At 41.2% G+C, this 22,021-nt stretch overlaps 1 protein-coding gene across 1 annotated transcript in view; it reads right to left on the bottom strand.

Annotated features, from left to right (window-relative positions):
• Positions 1–1,912: 1,912 nt before the first annotated feature.
• The window catches only part of LOC125883939 (astrocytic phosphoprotein PEA-15), a 71,039-nt gene continuing 50,930 nt past the window's right edge, over positions 1,913–22,021 (bottom strand). The window contains exons 2-4 of the mRNA XM_049568603.1: positions 8,191–8,365; positions 7,843–7,998; positions 1,913–2,122 (exon numbers count right to left, since the gene is read on the bottom strand). Coding sequence (XP_049424560.1) covers positions 2,058–2,122; positions 7,843–7,998; positions 8,191–8,362 — 393 coding nt within the window. The 5' untranslated portion in view covers positions 8,363–8,365 and the 3' untranslated portion in view covers positions 1,913–2,057. The remainder of the gene's footprint in view (positions 2,123–7,842; positions 7,999–8,190; positions 8,366–22,021) is intronic.

Here is a 22,021-nt window from a genome sequence, read left to right as displayed (position 1 = left end):
ATCACTTTGTTTTTGCTCTTGAGACATAGAATTATCTGCGTGAGAGTAAAGGGAATGCATACAGAACCTCAACGAACCTCGGTGACTCTTCTGTCCTTTAAGTTTGACTTTAAGTTTAGTTTCAAACGGCGACCTCATGGCAATGTGCCCGTGTGATGTTACAACGGCCCCTGGTCTTCCCTAGTTATACTTTCATAAACTATGTGGGCTTATTAAGTAATAGTTTGACATTTGGGGAAAAAAACCTTTCATTTGCCTTTTTGCCATGAGTTAGATAACAAGATCAATACCACTTTTAAGTAGTGAAGTAGTAAGTAAGTAAATATGAAGTGGCTAGCTGAGCCGATTAGCTTAGCTTACCACAAAGACAAGAATCTGGGAGAAATACTGTGCTGACTTTGATCAAAGCTAATAAAATCTGTCTAGCGGCACCTTCAAATCTTACTAACAAACAATGTATATCTCAATTATTTATTCCTTCTAAAAAGACTGTTTAAACAAGGCTAGAGCAGATTAGCTTAGCACAAAGAAAAGAAACTGGGAGAAATACTAGGCTGGCTTCGTTAAAAGCTAGTAAAATCTGTCTACCAGCACCTCAAAAACTCACTAACAAACATTGTATATGTAATTTATTTATTTATTTCCTATAAAAAAACAACAACGAAAAAACAAACCAACAAAATCAAAAACTGGGTTAAAACAAGGCTAGAGCGGATTAGCTTAGCACAAAGACAAGAAACTGGGAGAAACTGCTATGCTAGCTAACTAAGGCTAACAAAATCTGTCTACCAAAACCTCTAAAGCTCACTAATTAACACAATATCTATTCCCAATGAAAACCAAAATGTAAAATCAGGGCTAGAGCTAATCAGCTAAGCTTAGCACAAAAAATTGGATAAACTGCTACCATGGCTCTAACCAAAGCTAGCGAAATCTGTCTACCAGCATCTCTAAAGCGCACAATATATCTAACTTATTCATTCCCTATAAAAATCAAAGTGTTAAAACAAAACTAGCTAAGCTAGCTGTTTCTAGTCTTTATGCTTAGCTAAGCTAGCTTGCTGGTGGCTGTATCTTCATATTTAAAAGACAGAAATGAATGGGATATTGACCTCCTCATCCAAGTCATGGCAAAAACGTGAATAAACTTCTGTCCCCAAATGCTGAACTTTTTCATTCACAAAAACACACCTGAACTATTAACGCAGCTACACACTACAACAAGCACCCTCATCAACATGAACCAGAGTCATATGTGTGAGATTTAGATTAGTTTTGAATATTGTTTTTTAATTATGTATTTACATGTTTAGTTTTATTTTATCCCCAGATAGTGGTTTTGATATTTTGGCTAATTTGAATGCTGAATTATGTTAGTCATAGTGATGTATCACTGTACAGAAAATGCATACAAAGCTTAACTGTTTCCGTGGTAACCTACGGACTTTCTGAAAAAATAAACTTTGCCATTTCATGTTGTTATTAAGTTCTGAAGGCAGGGTTTGTAGTTTTAAATTCTTCGTGGGTACTTTAACTATAACAACCTTAACTGCTATGCAGACACACACACAGACACACTCACAAACACACACATACAGGGTTGCATAAGCACAGCATCACAGATTGAACAGTGTTTACAGATTATACTCATTCTGAACTGACCCACTCAGCGTCTGAATCGAGGGTAGACTTTGGCGCTCTCTCTCCTCACACACACTGTCGGTCCGTCTCCACGTCTCTTCTTCTAACGTCTTTTTTTTCCCGCAGCTTCCAACCTCCCCTCAGCTTGGGAAGAGACTGCATCGCTACGATCTGATTGGTTGCTTGGTCGGTGGCTGCCTGCGCGGTTCTGTGTCACAGCATGTGTTAGTGCAAGGAGGATGCGTGGCTGGATGTGCGTGGATGTGTTTATGTGTGTGTGTGTGTGTGTGTGTAGCAGGTGTGAGGGTGGGTGAGGTGGGGGAGTGATGGGGTTGGTCAGAAACGGTTGGTCGGTTGATTGGAGTGCCAGGAGTGAAGAAATCAAGGTGCAAAGATCAGGGCTGAGGGTCGAGACCTCACACCTTTTTAGGGGGAGGGGCCAACTTGATGATCTCGTCTTCAGAGGGCTGGCGGATGATGTCTTTTAGGGGGGAGGGGTTGGAGAAAGAGGGTGGAGGGGAGAGACAGAGAAAGAGATCATAAGAAATACTTGAAACCAAAAAAGTTGTAGCCAAGAAAAGTGAAAGAGAGCACAACACTTCTTCTATGGATCAAAACTGGAGGAATCTGCCCATAAATGCCTGCCACGCAATTGTACGCAAAGGCACAATCGTAAAGAACTCTTTCATTTCAAACCTCATTTTTGATACTATATACCACTTGATGTATTTACATTCTGTAACTACCTCGCTGTACAGTAAATCTATTTATTAGTGGCAGACTCCGCCATTCCTGTGTGGGATTTAAATCACCTACGTAACCAGAAGGGAATCACAGGAAATGATGCATGCACGCAATCCAGCGTTGCTGTTTTTTTCAACCCGTTCTCATTCCTAGGTTGTTAAATACTGATGCTTTGTCACGCCCCTCTGTGTCTCATTGCATCGCGCAAGGCACCCGTTAGCGCCTTCATGTGATGTACAGCTGAAATGCATTGTAATACGCGATTGAAGTTGTGAGAGGGTTATGGTGTAGTTGATGCAACAAAAATTGAGTATAGGGATGTCAAGCTCAGCTCAAATCCCAGCTACATCAGCTGATCTCAAGCAGCCCAATCAAGCGATGGAGCAGCTGATTGATGGAAGGGAGTCAGCTGATAGATCACTTGGTTCCTTTCCATGCTGCCAATTGGCAAATCTCATTCAGGGCGCCCTATTTAAACTGCTCTGGCCTGCCTACTGTTGCTGCTTCCTCTGCAAGCCAATTTGCAACCTGCCTCCTCCCCAGCTCCTCCTTTTCATGTTGTGTCTGACTTATCAATGTCTTTTCTATTTGTCATTGATGCTGCTCTGTTCTGTTCCTGGGGGGTCTTTGCTGCTGCTCTCCCTGCCTTAGGCTTTCTGTGTAGGCACATGGAAGGGCAGGGAGGTTTGGTCTCTTTGCCTCAGGCTTTCCTCATTTGTATGTGGAAGGGCAGAGAGGTGTGCTCACTGCCTTATGACTTTGCATGCAGGCACATGGAAGGGCAGAGAGGTGTCAATCAATCAATCAATCAATTTTATTTCTAAAGCCCAATATCACAAATCACAATTTGCCTCACAGGGCTTTACAGCATACGACATCCCTCTGTCCTTATGACCCTCGCAGCGGATAAGGAAAAACCAAAAAAAAACGCTTTAACAGGGAAAAAAAACGGTAGAAACCTCAGAAAGAGCAACTGAGGAGGGATCCCTCTTCCAGGACGGACAGACGTGCAATAGATGTCGTACAGAACAGATCAGCATAATAAATTAACAAGAGGTGTGCTCTCTCCACCTCAGGCTCAGTGTGGGAGAGGCTTTCTGCGTAGGCCCGAGGAAAGGCAGGGGGACCCCATAACAGAGCCATTCCACCAAATATAATACAGCAAATGGAAGTTAAGTTTTCTTTGACTTAAGTGTTGCTGACTGAACTACTTAGTTAGGTTTAGAAAAAACATGTTTTGGGTTAAAATTAGTAGGTTTGTTACACAACGTAACGTAACGTAAGGTAACGTAAATAAGTCACGTGAGTGATGTCAATGCTCGATGACCATATGTAACTTGTTTAACGTTACGTTAAAACAGTGTTGACTTTTGGTCTCACACGGGATGAGAACTGTTGTCTCCTGGATAAAGGTCCAGTTTTGTACGATCCATCCACCTCCCACCCTATCCAGACTCTTTATACTACGTCAGTTGCCATCAGCCTTAAGTATTGCCACAGATGGGTTTACACTGGAGTCAGTTTGAAGTCCAGTGCGTCTCAAAGGTGCTATGGCTGCCTTCAATGTTGGAATAACACACTAGGGGCGTGATAATTCATTGGTGTTTGATGCCCCTGGAATCAGAATGGACTGGTGTTTGTTTTTCACACATATCAGTCTGTCCAGCTACACTTACCCCGCTAACACAACACCAGAGCTGTGTTAAGCAGTACTTCCTGCTGCTTCACATTAAAAGCATTAAATAGGTGTAACATGAGTTGACTTTTATTGTGAAGCAGTCAGAGAAAATGTACAGTATTTATCATTGATGTTTGCACAGACCGCCATCGTTCATCGAAAATGCTTCTACAAACACACAAAAGGTCAGTTTTTGCATGTATTGATTTTTTAAGATGATAATAATAATTATTTTTCAAAATAAAAAAAATAAAAATAAAAATGTATTATTAAATAAAGCAACAAATACCAATACAACACAACATAATGGAAAATTGTAAAAAAAAAAAAATAAAATACAAATAAAATATTTAAAAAAAAGCCCAAATCATTGTAAAACAGTGAATTTTGTCAAGTTCTTTTAGTGTACATCTGAAAAATGATGCTTCCTGAAAAGAACCGTGCTAAACAGACATTTAATCATTTTTAATAGCGGGGGAACTGATGTATTTTATTTGGCCGTTGCACCTGTGTTTTTATGGTGTTTTAACTCAACTTGGCCTCAAGCTAAATTTCCCCTGTGAACTGAACTGAGCCAGAAAAAAACTTGTAGACCAGAAAGAAATCTAATAAAAGGCAGCACAAAGCCGAGAGAGGAGGAGAAGGAACATTTTATTGCAACATGACCCTCCTCTTTAAAACAAGCCTCTTTGGTTCTTACAAATACTTCTGACTGAAAATCCTATAAAATAAATAATTAAACCAGAATGCCTGTAAGATAAAGTCAAGATTTATTCTTTAAAAATCACAATTCATCAGATAGGAAAAGAGTGAAAGGACAAAAAGGGGTAAAAACAATGACATATATCAGCCAATACAGTTATCGGATTCTTTATTTTATTTTTTATGACTCTGATCTATAAGTATTGGTTTTGACTTTAAGATTCAGTCAAGCATTAGATGCTTTGTCACAGTTGGTCTGCAGATTATTATTGTTATATGAATATGAACAAAAGGCCCTAAAATAGTGTCCTCCTTCAATTATCACTGAATATCTTGAGTGTAGAACTGATGACAAGGATGACAATTACCTGCAAAGTTTTGTTTGTTTTGTATTTTTTTGTCTCTCTTTTTCAATAGATTTGTCTTTTTAATAGCTAATTCACTTTATTTCGTTGCCATTTTATGTAAGAAGAATAAAGAGTTACAAAGAGTAGTGTTTGAACGCTTCGCCTGTGAAATGGGACAACCCTTCAAGACCCTGACACATCATCAGTCATCTTCAATGGCGCGTACGTTAACAGACACAACCATAGCAATAAAGGTATTACCACCATATTCATAATTTATCTGATGGTGATAGAAAAGTATGGACACTTGCAATTCATTGACTAAGTCCTGCGCTGTCAATCGATTAAAAGAGTCATAAAATAAAAAAGAAAACTGTTTCATTACCAGGCCATAGTGCTCTGTAAGGTAACGTTAGCAACCTGTGCTCCTGCCCTACCAGTCTGCACTGATATTAGAGGAGCGGTAACAAGTGCAACTTCTCTGCTGGACCTAAGTTGAATTTTTGGCGTCAGGCACCACCAAATGGGAAAATGTGATATGGCAATATGTTACAATGCTGGACTGTCATGCACGAATCAGCAATAACAATGTGACGTTAGCTAGCCTGCCAGCTAGCTGGCTTGTTAGCTTCTGAGACATCAGTATACTACTAACATTTTTTTCTTAAGCTTGTCATAACTAAAAGGACCATATTACATGAAAAAAATAAGATAATACAAGGGTTCTCATGATTTTTGTTTGTTAGTAAAGGAGGAAAAAATATTTGAGGGTTTCTTTAGTTGCTTGTGCAGCCATCTTGCCAATGATTTCTCATAACATGTTGAAAATTTGCCTCCGTTTGGAAGGCCATGTAGGCCTAACACTTCACCCGACCCCTCTATCCCAACAAAACTCTGCCTACACCCTGCCTCTAGACGTGAACATGCAAAACAGAGGGGTATGGGCAATGGGTCTCATTCATGAAATGTTAGAAAATCTGTGAGTAGATTTGCAATAAAAAACCTTGGTGCTAAAATCCTACACCGGTCTCACAAACGCCGACCAAAAAATTAAAAAAACGGATTTGATCGTAGACAGGTGTGTTTGCTCATGACTGCCAATCAGTCGTAAACTGAAAGCGCGCTCACGCTTGTCAGCAATTAACATACATCCCCGCCCATGAATAACCAGTAAGCACCATATATGGAGGTGATAATTACCATGGATAGGTGCATCCTGTCGACCTGCGGAGACGGGACAAACAAAGAGAAAGAGAAAAAGAAACTTTTCTAGCGCTGAGACTGCAGTTATTTCAGGTGAAGTAGGGGTGAGGAAAACATTTTATTTTCTTCTATTATTCCTAATGTGACAGGGACAGGTAAATCAGAGGCCTGGAGGGAGGTAACAGGCGCCGGTGTCTCTTGCAAGAATGATCCAAAAAGTTAAACAAAAATGATTCAGTATGAAACTTGATGCAAAAACGCACAGGTACACACAAAAAAACACAACAGCTACAGGAGGCTCCTCCAAATCACAGCTCTGCAGATGAGCACAATGCTTGTATCATCTGAGAGACCTCTCTGTCAGTTTGCCTGTTTATCTGTTTGAGCCTCAGCATTCTTTGTCTCTGTTGTGAAATTAAAGCACTATTAAACATCTTAATACAGGCAGTCTAATGTGGGCAATAACCCACCGTTAAGTTGAACAACAAGTAAGATAGTGTGGCGTAAAACCACATCGTCTCCCTCCAATTCTCTGCCAGATTCAGGTTCACCAGCTGCCAGTTGTGAGCAGGGACAGATGCCGAACTGCTTCACCACGTCCGCAGGTCTTATTAAACCAAAACTCAGTCGATTTAAATAACTCATTCATGTTTTTAAGAACCCTAATCTGAAGCTTAAATCTGCTAAATGCCAACTATATAATGTGTCATATTTCTAAACTCTTGTTTAACTTACATGTTTCAAAGGCATCTGTGTATTGTGAACCTAACAGAGCATAATACAAATTAAAATTGTAATTTCTGATGACGAACAACATTTACGTGCATTATCTTATAAGCACTACTAGCAACTAGCAGGTATAGATTTTGTTAGTACCTATGAAAACACTAGAGCTACTAACATATTGATGTATGTTCGTTCTGCTCACGTTTCATGAATGAGACCCAAGGAGTGTAACTGGGATTTAACCTTAATGGCATTTCTGAGAACTTTTTGACTATTTTTATGAATTCGCAAATGGCAAAAAATCCTTAAATTTAGCACCAAATTTGTGTGCCACATTATGTCAAAACAAAAATTGCTGCAAAAACATGTGAGACATAACTGAGCATGGAAAGATCCATCATAATGTTCTAGTTGTTTCAAAGTTTCAATTATTACATATCTATGACTAGAAAGACTTGACACACAGTGCTGAGCTGCATCTCAAATTAATCTTCAGGTTTCCAGCTTTCAGACGATGCATGACTCTTCTACATGGTGTATACTGTTGACGTGTTATCGCCCTCTAAAGATCTTCTGTCCCCCCGAAACAAGGCAATAATGAGTCTATGCAGGTCTCAGAGGATTAAGACCGTTTTCTGTTTTGCCAATAGGGGGCAGAACTTGACTAGATTTGGGAGACCAGGAAGCCAATCAGAGTAACTTCTGCCAAATCAAAGATCCAGTTATGTCCAAAGAAGGGGTAAAATTGGCCTGATATTTTAGTAAACTGATCTCTAACCTTTTATATACACATTCTGTTACCTTTGTATTTCTTGGCTGAGGGGATGCGTGTGAGCTTGGTGTCGATCTCGTCGTCCTCAGAGATCTTGAGCACGGTGGTGCGGTACTCGATCACCCTCGTCAGCAGGTCCGGTCGCCGTGAAATCTCAAAGATGTGCTCGATGTACGACAGATTATCTGCACGAGAAGGGTCGTTAGCAGCAAAACAGCCTTCGGATATGTCATACAAAGATGTTCTGGTCATCAGTTGACGCATGATGGATGTGGAAATAAGAAGAGACAAACTGCTCTAACACATTTACACCCACGTAGATTAAATATAAGATATCTGATGTGATTGAATGTTGGAGCTCAGTCTGTGTTTCTCACCTTGGGCCAGCTTGTCGTTCTTCTCCAGGTAGCTGAACCACTCCTTGGAGGAGGTGATGTTGTTGCTCTGGTCCTCAGGGATGTCCTCCTTGCAGGCCGACTTGAGCTGCTCCAAGTCTTCGTTGGTGATGTTTTCAGACAGGTCGCTGAGCAGAGAGCTGTACTCCGCCATGGTCTGGTTAGAGACAGAGAGAGAGAGAGAGAGAGAGAGAGAGAGAGGAAGCAGTTAGATATACTGAATAAGTGAATGCCAAAGCAAACAGAAACTAAAGGGGAGAGAGGAACAGAAAAAGAAGAGCGACTGAAAATATCCACGTGTTGTTGAATTGCTCAGTGTGCAAACAGCCCACCTACTTCCCAGACTCTAGAATGGAAAGTTAAGAAATCTAATGACGATAGCATACTGTCAGAGTGGGACAGAGAAGCACAGAGACCACATGATATCAAACAGGCCAATCCTCTCTCTTTGTACCTGAAAGAAGAGACTGACTGGAAAGACTGGACGGGACAAAATGGGACATAACATTGTACTGCACTTAAATGGACATCCGAAAGGGTGGTCTATGCACTCAGAAAAGGACACTTTCTAATGTCACAATGGAGGGACAACTACGCAGGTTGATTTTAGCGCTGCTCATCGTGGACTATATTGCTGTTATTGTTCATTTTAGTCAAACCATACAGTTTGAAAACGAGGTGCGACTCCAACTAGAAAACAATATTTTGATGCATTGGATGTGCTGAATGTGCATATTAAGGCAGTACAGGAGGAGGTGCACATTAATAATCCTCCAGGACTGTAACATGCTCATGTTTAACCCAAACAATGTGTCATGTGATGGTTCAGATCGAGGTCGGAACACGTTCTCACCACAAACGAACCGCACCAGAGTTCGTTTGTAACCAGACCAAGACCACCTCTTTAAGAAGGTCCCGGTTGATTTGGTGCGCACCAGAGTGTGATTGCTGCGTTCACACCTGCCCAAATGAACTGCACTTAGGGTGGCAAAGAACTTGAGTTCAAGTGAACCGAACCAAACAGGGCAGAAAGCACCGGTCACCGGAAAGCAACAGTCACTGGAAGACAGCTGGGTACCCCACTGAGGTAAAAGAGGGCAAGCAAGTTCCCTCCAACCACCAATGCACCCCTGAAACCCCTGCTAGAACATCCTGTCGGTAGTGATGGCCAAATGAGGCCTCATGAACCACTGTCTTTATTTTCTGAAGCCACCAGATGGCGCTGTCTGTTCAACAAAGGTTTGAAAGCACACTTCATTGCAGGTCCCTCAGCCTTTATCTTTAAACCAAGACTGCCATCTGGTGGAGTCAGAAAATAAAGAAAGTGGTTCATGAGGCTTCATTTGGCCATCACTGTCTGTCGGTGTCGGGCCTACACACATGTAACATGGTCATGGATGGGCGTCCATCGCAAGCCCGAGGGTCAGTGAAGGAGGGAGAGGGGGAGGAAACAGTAGACTATGCTGCACGCTATACAGTGCCAGAAACAGGCTGTGATAATGAAAAGGAAAGAGAAGGTGTGAAAATCTGTCATAAATTGGGAAGAATACGGCCCAATTGTGACCCAGGTAGGAAACCAAGTGAGGGCAAGAAAAACTAGAGTCTCTCAGAAAAACAGCAGAGTTGGCAAACATGTTTTGAGAACCGTGTCCAGACAATTATGAGCTCTGAATTTCACATAGAGCCCCTTTGAATCAATCACACATATACAGGTCTGCTGCTGTAAATACTCACAAGAGCACCAAATGTGTATTAATTACATCTGAAAATAGTCCCCAGCAGATGCACTACTTCTTCCTGTTTGAGTACAGTTTGCTATTAATTACAGTGGCCTGCTGTTTTGGTAAATTACTCAGGCTTTATGTATCTATATGTTACATCTTCAGAAAGGGCTTGTGGCAGCAAGGAACAGAGGAAAAGGACTATGGCATTTTCAAGGGTGTGTTGACGGTAAGAAAAATACAGTATCACATTGGCCTTGTCCTTTAAACTCTGTACCCTCCAACCTACAACGTCATGTGTGAATGGCTATGATTTGCCTTCATCAAATCATCTCAGGCTCTAGAGAACATTTCTGCAGCTCTCTGTCTCCCTCTACTGGCCTCACTGAAGAAGAGCAGTTCTGTGCTTATGCAGAATCACAGAACATTCAAGAACTTTATTTTCATTATGCAAGCGTAACACAATCGCAACCTAAATTGATGCACTGTATTAATGACTATGCAAACATGCGTTCAAAGAATAAAATAAGGCACACATGACATCAAAGACAATACATATTCAACGATAAAAAGCACAGGTTCTAACCGATATAGTCAAGTTAAATATTGCTTATTCAAATTCAGTATTCCTGCTATCAGATACATTGTTTTTGTCTGTGTTACCTCACATGAAAATGATATCAAGAGGCCCAGAGTTTCACATTCTGCACATCCCTAGGAAAAAGATTTAATATATCGGATGGGTACTCTGTATCTGCAGATATGTGATACAAGTTCAGAAAAAAAAAGTCAGATAGGTGCTTTCCTACTTATAGGTTTCCCACTTGGATAGAAAAAGATCACAGGCAGCTCTGTATGCATGCAAGATATTAAAATACGTGACTTGTTTTCAGATTTAGACCTGAAATGAGAACAGTGGTTTAGGGATTCAGTACATAGGCATGCAGTGGTTACGGATCAGGCTCGCTTTAAGGAATGAGCGTTGTCAAGATCGCAGGGTTTAGGTTATCCTCACAAAGATAGAGTATTTGCCTGTGTGTGTGTGTGTGTGCGAGTGTGTGGGAGTGTGTGTGTTGGCATGCGGGTTGTTCAGAAACAGGCAGCCAGCGAGAAACAGACATAAAAGAAGCACAGTGAAAGAGAGGCAGAGAAACAGACAGAGTGATTCAGGCGTGTTGTGAGGCCGTCTGCTTCGTTCAGCTGCCTCAGTTTGGAAGAAAACAGATCGGGAGGCAAACGCAGGCTTCAGATTGCAGCTCTGATCTGGGTTATTAACATATTTGGGTCAAGCTATTCATATTCATCTTCATATCCAGATGATTGCGAGTATTGGTGCATATTACTGCAGATGTTTTATGGTGGTTTGCACAATGTGAAGAGAAACAAACAAATCTGTGTGCAGGAGGTGAATAAAATATTGTTTATATAAAACTGACTCTTAGATCAAAATTATTTAGCAACAATTAAGATAATTCAGTAATCCTGCAAGTCAATTTTCAAGCAAAAAAGTCAAAATTCACTACATTCTCCTTTGGTTCAAAAAATTAATATTGCTTTTCTTAAGCCTTCTCAATCAAACGGTCAAGGTCACTCAGTGTCGGGCCTTCAGTGACTGTAAGGAAATATAGTGGCACTTTCTACCATAAAAAAAATCACCAAAAACATTGGGCAGAAATTAACAACATCAGCAACCAAGTATACGTGTTACTCTGATGTTAGCATGTAGCTACATGTAGCACTGTACTTGCAGTGGGGGAAATTACTGTAATGGATAATAGTGGCACTTTCTCCCATAAAAAATAACAAATCACCAATAAAAGCTTCTAAACACAACCAAGCAACCAAGATTAGATGTAGCTACATGTAGCAGTGTACTTGCAGTGGGAGGCTCACTGTAACAGAGAAGTGTGGAACTTTCTACCATAAAAAATAAATTAAAAAATTGTCAATAAAAGCTTCTAAACACAGTGTTCTGGCAGGAATCTGATCCAGAATTAGGGAGAAACGAACAACATCAGCAACCAAGAGTACATGTTTCCCTGATGTTAGCATGTAGCTACATGACTGTAACGGAGAACAGTGGCACTTTCTACTGTAAAAAATAAAATCACCAATAAAAGCTTCTTAACACAACTGGACATGCTCCAGCAGAAGTATGACATGAACAACATCAGCAACCAAGATTACATGTTTCCCTGATGTTAGCATGTAGCTACATGTATATTAGCAGTGTACTTACAGCGGGGGAATGACTGTAACAGAACAGCAACACTTCCTGTTGCAAAATAAAGCAACAATAAAAGCTTCTAAACACAACTAGACATGTTCCAGCAGAAATATGATCCGGAATTGCGGAGAAATTTACAACATCAGCAACCAAGATTTCATGTTTCCCTGATGTTAGCATGTAGCTACATGCAATAGGCTACTTGCAGCCAGGGAAGAACTGTAATGGAGAACAGTGGCACTTTCTCCCATACAAATATAAAATCAAATAACCAATTAAAGCTTCTAAACACAACTAGACATGCTCCAGAAGAATTATGATTCAAAATCAGGAAGAAATTAACAACATCATCAACCAAGATTACATGTTTCCCTGATGTAGCATGTAGCTACATGTATGTAACTAGTGTAACTGAAGCTGGGGAATGACTGTAACGGAGAACAGCGGCACTTCCTGCTGAGAAGACTCACCTATAACAGCTTCTAAACACAACCGGACATGTTACAGCAGGAATCTGATCCCAAATTGGGGTATAGCATGTTAGCATGTAGCCTCATGTAACAGTGTAGGCTAATGTAAACACTTGCAGTAACATGCCTGGAGCAGATGATATAAAGAAAGCTGACGTTAGCTTGTCTCGAATCCTCTTATCTGCATTTCTTTTTACATTTCTCTTTTCGCTGTCGAGTAAGATGATGTAAGTCTCAAGAAAATTAAGGCTAAAAATGGTCTAGAAAAAGGCGTAAACACAGTGGGATGCCAATGACATCATGCTCAAACCAAAAACCAACTGCAGGTGCTGCTTCCAACATTTTCAACCTCACTTCCAATCACACGGCTGCCTCTGGATTTCCAAAGGCCTCCTCGTCCTGACATCCTGGTGAGACTTTCCCCAGCTCTTGGTGACTTTAACGAGGCAGTGGTTTAGCTATGTGGAAATGATTAAGGTCACCTATAAACAGCTGCAGCTGAGCTGAATGGGATCCAGTGTCTCGCTCAGGGACACTCTGGCAACTTTGGGGAGCGATGCAAGTTGCAGTCATCTCCTCTCACATAAGCTTCCCACAACATAAACATGCATCTGCGCATATACGTCTCTTCCTGTGTCACACACAGCAGCCCCTCCCCATCCCTGGCATCCATGCAGCTGGCAAGAGGCTGCCGCTGAATGCAGTGCATCATGGGCACTGGCACGAAGCTCCGTCTGCCTCTGATCCCCTCAGTCTCATCACAGATAAACACGGCGTACAGAAAGCCCAGAAGAGGCTCTGTGATGAGCGCTGTGACCTATATAACAGAGCTGCCGTTACCCGCAGCTACCACCAGAGGGCCCCCATTCGCTGTGGAGCTTAAGATACTGTAGAGGCAGCTTAAGCATCTTATGGTGCAACAATGCAATTGTCTGAAGCATGCTCACAGGGACATATGGGCAGGAGATGATGCTCTCTAGCTGAGCAGCAGACCCTGAAAAGATGATTAACAGCAGGGATGGAAAAACGAGATCACTCATCCATTGAAAAATACAGATACATTTGACACAGAAATCAAATTTCCAGTCAATAACTGGCGACTGGATGAATAGGTCCATATGCACGCTGACAAATAGTGACAGTCTTAAAGTGTGTGTGAGATGTATGGGATGCTGCTGTACCACAGGCGGATTTAAGGTCATGATTTGTTTGTCTGTTCTCTAATGGCTAATTGGTGGCATTTGGTTTGGTTTGTCTGATCCACGATCTCAGCCTCGGGGCGAGAGCACAATGATGACAGAGCGCTTTTTACTGTGCATGTGGTGAGAGAGACAGAGCGAGAGGGAGAGTGCGTGTGTGTGTGTGTGTGTGTTACTTCAGTCTTAAATGTCACATTCATCTCCTCTCTAACCAGAGCAACTTGCTCAATCAACACAAAGCGCTGCGTGGGAGAGAGCAGGGATATGCACCTTAACTCCAGTGAATACAACAAGGGTCTGTGTGTGTGTGTGTGTGTGTGTGTGTGTGGCTCCTGCCTTGAAATGCAAGTTTGGGAATCGTGTGTGTGCGTTTGCATGTATTTGCGTGCACAAAAGAAAATGTGTGTTTGAACGCTTCGACTCACGAGCTTGTGAATTGTGTGTGTAAGATGGAGGGAGACTGAAAGAATGAATGTGTGTGTGTGTGTGTGTGTTGGTCCCGGTGCCTCCTCTCTCGACCCAGGTCGCCCTGCCTGCTCTCTGTTTTGCACCACAATGGACTGGCGCTGCTTTTGTATACTTTTAGAAGAGAAGGGGGGGAACAAAAAAAAACAAAACAACAACAATGGATAGAGTGGCTACATTTAGTGTTTCTGTCTCCCACCACCTCCCTCACATTGCCCCCCCCCCTCCCTGCGGCCTTTCACTCTTTCTCAACCGCCAAATAAAGACGAGCTGACTAAAATAGTCAGTCTTGGCCATGCTTCAAATTTTTAAAACTTTAATGCTTTTTTTTTTTTTTTTTTACATTCATTTAGTACTTTTATTAGACATGTTTTTATTTATTTTTCATGGTTTACACATGGTTTATGCTTTATTTTTGATTTTTAAGCTCTAACTCTCAGTGATAAATTTTTCACAAAAACCCATCATGCCAACTGTGGAATTTAGTTTCTATTATTTTTTTAGATACAGTATAATAATAATAATCAAGAAACCTTGTCATTATTATGACAAGAACTGAAATATTTAGAGATGAATTGCAGGGATGCACGATATATATCGGGCTGATAATTGGACATTTTTATAATTAGAAAAATTAAAATTAAAATTAAAATTATTAAAATTATAGCCAATAAATAGTGCCAACAAAAAAAAGCCAGACTGCTGTCATTGACTTCACAAAGGCAGCATCAACACACCCGACACAGTGGGTGACGGTACATGTAGCTTTAAACTTGGGTTTGTGAGCCGTCAATTAACATAGAGGAAAGGAACAACAACAACTGCAGCACACTGTCGAGAGGGCAAAACACTCTGCAGTTACACCTCCACAAATACAACATGCTAACGTTGTTAGCACAAACCTATGGAATTTCACATTGTATAATTAGCCTAGTAGCTACTGGACTTTTCCTTTGCTAGGTAACCTTACAAAATTTGGCTCCATTACAACTCACAAGATTCACAGACAAAACAACTGTCTTAATTCAATTCGTTTATTTTAATTCGTTTATTTTTTTTTTTAATCAGGGGCCATGTACAGAGAACATTGGACTCAACAGAGTAAAGATGCACTGCACCAGATTATAGCTTTTTAGCTAGTTTCCATCTGCAGTCCCTGAGGCAGGCAAAAGAAGAAATAACAAGAGAAAAATTAAAATATTACAAAGAGACATATAAAAAGACAGACTGAAAACGGTACAAGAAAATAGACTGCATTGAAATCCATGGGACAACGCACACACGGCGTCCAAAGTGCGAGTGCTCACAGTTTCAGAAAACAGTCATACAAGGTGCACATGCCCATACAGAGCGCACAGTGCAATGAGGCAGATTGAACACCCACATGTCTCATTTGGTCTTCGTGTAATCTGTACATAAAGTGCATGGTGCAAGATGAAAACACCACGAAACACGTTTCCAAACAAATACAACATGCTAACGCTATCAGCACAAGCCTATGGCATTTTACATTGTATAAATTAGCCTAGCAGCTAGTGGACTTTTCCTCTACTCATATGAAGCCAGGGACAAGAGCAACATGTAACAAAGGTAACGTTACAAAATTCGGCTCCATTACAACTCACAAGGTTCACTGACAAAACAACTGTCTTATACTAAACATGTTTCCAAACAAATATAACATGCTAACATTATTAGCACAAGCCTATGGCATTTTACATTGTATAAATTAGCCTAGTGACAAGCAGAGATTTCCTCTGCTCATATGAAGCCAGGATAAATCACACACAGGACTTAAAATGCTATTTTTGTGGAGGCTTTATTGTTTTCTAAAGTAAATAAAAGCTTTGTTTCCACTGAGGGAAATGTTTTCAGCTTACAAAAACAGACAGGAGGTTTGCATTGCCACAACACGTAGTTACGTCGTAGGCTCTATGTTGACGCAGAGCTTACACCATAGCTATGGCGTCGATTCAACGCAGAAGTGTAAATTCCGCCGAGCACTGGACTTCATCCTCTCCCTCTCTCTTATCGTTATAAATAAATTTAATACTGATTGAAAGTCATTTTACTTTCACATCCTTGTATTTATTATGTTCATCTGTTGTGAACCAACTCTCAGGTGTACATAAACTACAGGTTATACACTTCTTATCACTATCTGTTGAAAAAATCCCTATCAGTGCATCCTTAATGAATTGATTACTTATCTGGCATTGCTTTATGAAATGTGTTCATGGGCCAAAAACTGCTTCCTACTAACCCAGCCAAACAGCAGTTCGTGGGCAGATCAATAGATCCAGCTGCAGCTTTTGCTGTTGCCTGACAACAAAGACAGGAAGTACGACAATGAATAAACCCACCTGTACTGTGTGATCAGATATAACCACTAAATGTATTAGTGATTAGAGAGAAGGCCACAGAAAGTTATTTTTGGCACACAGCTATCTCTGTGAAGGCCGACTACCATGCATCAGCATTTTGCAAGACGCTCTGAGACAAAACTAAGATCTGTACATGCATTTTTAAAAAAAAAAAAAATCCCTGTGCAACATTGCAGTCATGCTCTAAGTAAAAGAGTTTGTGAAATCCCCTCTCACTGACGCTCCCTCCTCCCTGGTCTCTCTGGGACGAGCCTGACACTGCTTCCATACATAGAGTCCCACTGTGCTTCACATTCTCATGAACACAAACATGCTTTTGTCTGCTCGTTCCTCTGTCTCTGCCTGCCTGCCTGTGTGTGTGTGTGTGTGTGTGTCTTTAAATGCGAGACAGACAGACAGAGAGAAAGAGCTGTCACTAATATTACAAAGTCAAAGCCACATTCAGATATATATTAAACTGTTCAAGGAGCCTGAACAATAAGATAACTTTATCAAACTGTTTCCTGGGACCGAAGTAAACAAATAAATAAACAAAAACAGGATTAAAAAAAACTACTGGTAACTAAAGACTCTCAAATCCATAAATGTATACCATTAATGCTGTAAATTATGGAAGTTTGTTGGTGCCAAAACATTTGGATACACACAATCCATTCAAGTTGTGATCAATCTGCAAGGGAAACATTTGCACTTGTAAAAAGAGGCGTTCATGCTCAGTTTGAAATCACAGTTTTCTCTGGCTGATTTTAAGCACTCAGGGGAGCTTATCAACAGGGTTGTATTGTATCTTTCACAGTTCAAGTCTTTATAAGAACAGTGTGGGGAATACACTTATTTGTTTACTTGCAGCCAGTTGGATTATGAGATTAATATCACTCCCATATTGGTTTGGTAAATACATGAAGCTACAGCCAGATGCTGGCTAACTTAGCTTAGCATAAAGACTGTAAACAGGGGGAAACAGCTAGCCTGGTTCTTCCTAAAGGTAAAGAAATCAGCCCACCAGCCCCTTGAATGCGGGTTTTATACTTCAGCATCAAATCAACACTATATCCTATCCATTTCCCTCAGTGGAAACAAAGCTTTTATTTACTTTAATTTCACAGATAAGAAACAATAAATTGTGAAGACAATAAAGCCTCCACAAAAATAGCATTTTAAGTCCTGTGTGTGATTTATCCTGGCTTCATATAAGCAGAGGAAAAGTCAGGTAGCTTCTAGGCTAATTTATACAATGTAAAATGCCATAGGCTTGTGCTAAAAACTTAGCACAAGCCTATGGCTTAGCATGTTTTATTTGTTTAGAAAACATGTTAGGTATCAGGTATTAGTTTTGTCAGTGAACCTTGTGAGTTGTAATGGAGCCAAATTTTTAACGTTACCTTTGTTAAATGTTGCTGTTGTCCCTGGCTTCATATGAGTAGAGGAAAAGTCCACTAGCCACTAGGCTAATTTATACAATGTAAAATGCCACAGGCTTGTGCTAAAAACATTAGCATGTTGTATTTGTGGGGAAAATGTGTCCAGATAAAGACAAGTGTTTGTCTGTGAATGCTGCGAGTTAAAGTGAAGCTGATTTGTGTACTTGTGTTTGAAATTGAGAGAGAGTTAAGAAAAATTTCTACAATTAGAAATCTCTTGATAATTATGTGTTGGGAAAAAATGGAAGAAAAAATTGTTTTTAATTTTTTTTCTTAGCTCAGTTTCAATACTTAAATCAATTATCATGGTTTACTGACTCACATAACCTTTTAGCCTATTTCCAAGAAATGACGTCGTAATGAGCAAACATACCAATGTATGCACTGGCGGACCGTTTCTCTTGCAGAATTCAAAGAGTTAAATACAAAAAAAAATGGATTATTTTTGCACTTGCTCAGTAGTTTTGTCATCAATAAATTTCCATAGACTTCATAGTGTGTATAGATGCCAGTCTTCTTCCACGGCGTGACTAAACTGTTAACCCCCCACCACCACATCCACCACAGCCTGCTTTACATTGTGCAATCAGGCCATTATCCATCTCGGAGCCCCACTGTTCTCCCTATACCGTTCTCTTCCTCTCCTTTCTTGTCTCTTTTCCTGTTCGATCCTCTCTTTCGTGTCTGTCTTTCTCTTCACGTCTGACCACAAAGGGATTTCACAAATGTGCAACAGCATGCGCAGAATGCAGGCACAAACACGCTCTGTAGAGTCGACACCGCCATGGCCGATCAATGTGTGTTCTCAAGTGCCTGAATGCGGTTCTCAGGTGGTGTGTGTCCAAATAAAGATAATGTCAAGTACAAATGTGGAAGACCTTGGTCTGAGAGCTGCAACAATATCTTCTGAAGCACTTACAGAGATCACATCTATTATTTTACCCTCCATTATACACCTCATATTTCACAACACTTGCTGTGTTCACTGTTACCTTTCCACTTTCAATTGCAGAGATAATCAACCTGCTGAGTGCTTCTCTTTGTTAGACACACACACACACACACACATACATACAGACATACATATATACCACGACCACCAAAACTCCATTCACCCTCCACACCAATGACGTTGCCATGGAGACCAGGCCTGGCTTTGCCTTTAGGCCTGGAGACTGTTACCTAGCGACAGGGCAGAGACCATCCTCCCTCCCCTCCTCACTTCACCTCACACCCCCCCAGCCCCTTTCAGAATAAAAGGCCCAACTGCAAAGACTGGCAAACACATTTAAAGTGTGCATTTAAGTGAAGTCGTACGTTTAGATTTTCCTTTTTAGACTCGATTATCGAGAGCTGGAAAACACTGAAACACTACATTTTGTTCCCGACAACACCAGTTCTGGTTCACAATCACCACCGTGGTGATGCAATACACAAAAAGTGCGAGAAAACACTGTACGCACACGTACGTGAGTGAGTACGGGAGGTCAATATGAGACATCGTGACAGTCATATGATCACTTCACATGCTTGCACAACTCTTCCTCCTCTGTCTTTCTTTTTATCAAAGCCAGGCGTAAACAGAAACAGACACTCTCTCCTTCACACACACACACACACACACACACACACACACACAGAGCGCTGGCCAACTGTGCTGGACTTCAGCATGGAGACAAGCCTTTAGATTTCACCATGGCAACCAAACCACCGGGATAGCAGCTCAAAAATCTCCCCGACAGAGATCTGGAGGGAGGAATAGACTCCGCTGTACTGTTTTCTATACAATATATCCAGACTTTGTGTCTGGTTCGTCTTTGCCAGCCCCCCCCCCCTTTTAACTTGCGCGTTTGCTTCATGGCTCCTTCCCTTCACATACCGTCCTTTTGTCTTTGTTGCTTTTGGACTTAATGAGTCTTTCTCAGCCACCTCAAAGTCTCAGCTGTCAGAATTTACAATCAGTCACTACGCAGATTCTCGTAAATGATACTTTTCTCTGGACATTTATATTAAATAATGCTTTGGGCTTGATCACACAGAAAGCATTTTAGCAGCTGGAGGCACCTTTTTGTAATTGTTTTTAATGAGAATGAAGCTTTTTGCTCGTGGTTGTTGCGCTGCGTCACGCCTTGTGTTTCTGCGCTCTAGACGCCTGGTGTTTTGGCGTAGTGCTCTGAACTCCTGGAGATGATACAACTCAGAGCGGCAACACAACCCACATCATCTCTTTTTTCTCATTGTCCAATCAGATGATTTGAGAGGCGGGCCTTCTGTAGTTGTCACGACAACAAGTTTACAGTTGGTAAACAATGGAGGAGAAACTGGTGGTAGCAGTTGTTGAATACCAAGAGCTATATGGCCCCAGCTATATGCCTGGAGACGGCCATCATGAAGGCGAAGCTCCTGGACCAACTGGTGGTACTCCCCGTCAGTATGTGACTCCGTCCCAATGTTTTTTCACCGACACAGCCGTACCCAAGCTCTACAGAGAAGCATAAAGCTGAGGAATCTTTGAGTACAGCAGGAAGGATGGCTTCTAACATGGGTGTTGCCATTCAGTTAGCGGGATACCTCGGTGTGAAGTGTTTCGCTCACGTGCTTAGTTCAGTCTGTCAGGTGTACGAAGCATTTCTGACAGGTGGTGTCGGTCAGTGTGTCTGCCTTGCATCACATTTTGCTGCAATAAAAATGATTAAAAGTCAGGCCACGTTTACACGAAAACGATCTGTTGAAAACAGAATCGTTTCTCATTTTCGTTTTGAAAAACGTTCCGCGTTCCGATGACAATGTTTTGATAACAATCGCGGTGCACACGGTTCTGCAAAAATGACCAAAAATGCTGTAGTATAGTGCCAGGCCAGTAGTTGGCGGTGTGACTTTCTAATGAAACAACAGACGCCTAGCGGACATGCGCTTCCTTCGACAGAGTGGTGATGTACAAACAAACAAAATGGCAACCGCACGAACGTTTGGACGAACGGACAACAAGGTGGAGTTGCTACAGTAGATCTACAGCCTTGATAAACTCGCCAATGTTGTTCTGGAGCCCGTTTTCAAAACATTGCGTATTCAGGCAAACAAAAACGCCGCTGTTGTGTAAACGATCAGTCATAACGCAACTAAAGTCTTCAGTTGAAATCGTCGTATAAACAGGACGTCAGACAAACAGGCTGAAAACTTCGTAGCTTATGAGATAAAACTGATGTTGCCAAAGTTTTATGACAACACAATAATATCGTATTGTGAGTCCTCTGGCGATTCCCATCCCTAGGCATTAACACGGCAATAACAATCATTTACCATCTCTGTTATATGATGGGTGAGCTTGTCCTCTGCTCAAAGGGTGGGGAGCTCCTGGACCTGACTGTTTCCTTATTCTCCCTCAGTCCTGTTCCTTCATGCTCTACTCTGTGAGTACAAGCACATAGTCTCTATCTCCTTCATTAAATCTCTCATTAAATATAACCTGACATTTCACAACCTCCTGTGCTCTCTTTCTCTCTCCGAGTATATTTTTTCTCCTCTACTCAGATGGACTGAGAGGCAGAGTGTAGGAGTCCCACCCACTCTCCATCTTTAAATCTCCCATGAAACTCACCTCGACTTTACAAAAATCTGTTCGGCTGTCCATGTATGGCAGTGTCTATTCTAAAACAGCAAAGCTCTGATTCCAAAAATGAAAAAAATGCCACAAAAAAAATTACGTAATGACCTCATTAAATCTCTCTAATTCAAGCAGTGTTGCAGTTTGAGGGATGTTACATCTTGTCTTTCCCTCTCAATGCATGCCTTTTTTATCTATACGTCTCAGTGCATTAAACCGTCCTCCCCTCTCTCAGAATATAGCTTCGGTATAGCTGGAGCAGCAGGAGGTGAGGGATTAGAGAGTGGGAGGCAGAAGAGCTCAGGTCGAAGCGAATGTCCGC

The sequence above is a fragment of the Epinephelus fuscoguttatus genome, linkage group LG23, assembly GCF_011397635.1.
Source record: "Epinephelus fuscoguttatus linkage group LG23, E.fuscoguttatus.final_Chr_v1".
NCBI lineage: Eukaryota > Metazoa > Chordata > Actinopteri > Perciformes > Serranidae > Epinephelus > Epinephelus fuscoguttatus.
Note: the sequence above shows the minus strand (reverse complement) of the source record. Positions and strands in the feature narration are given on the sequence as shown.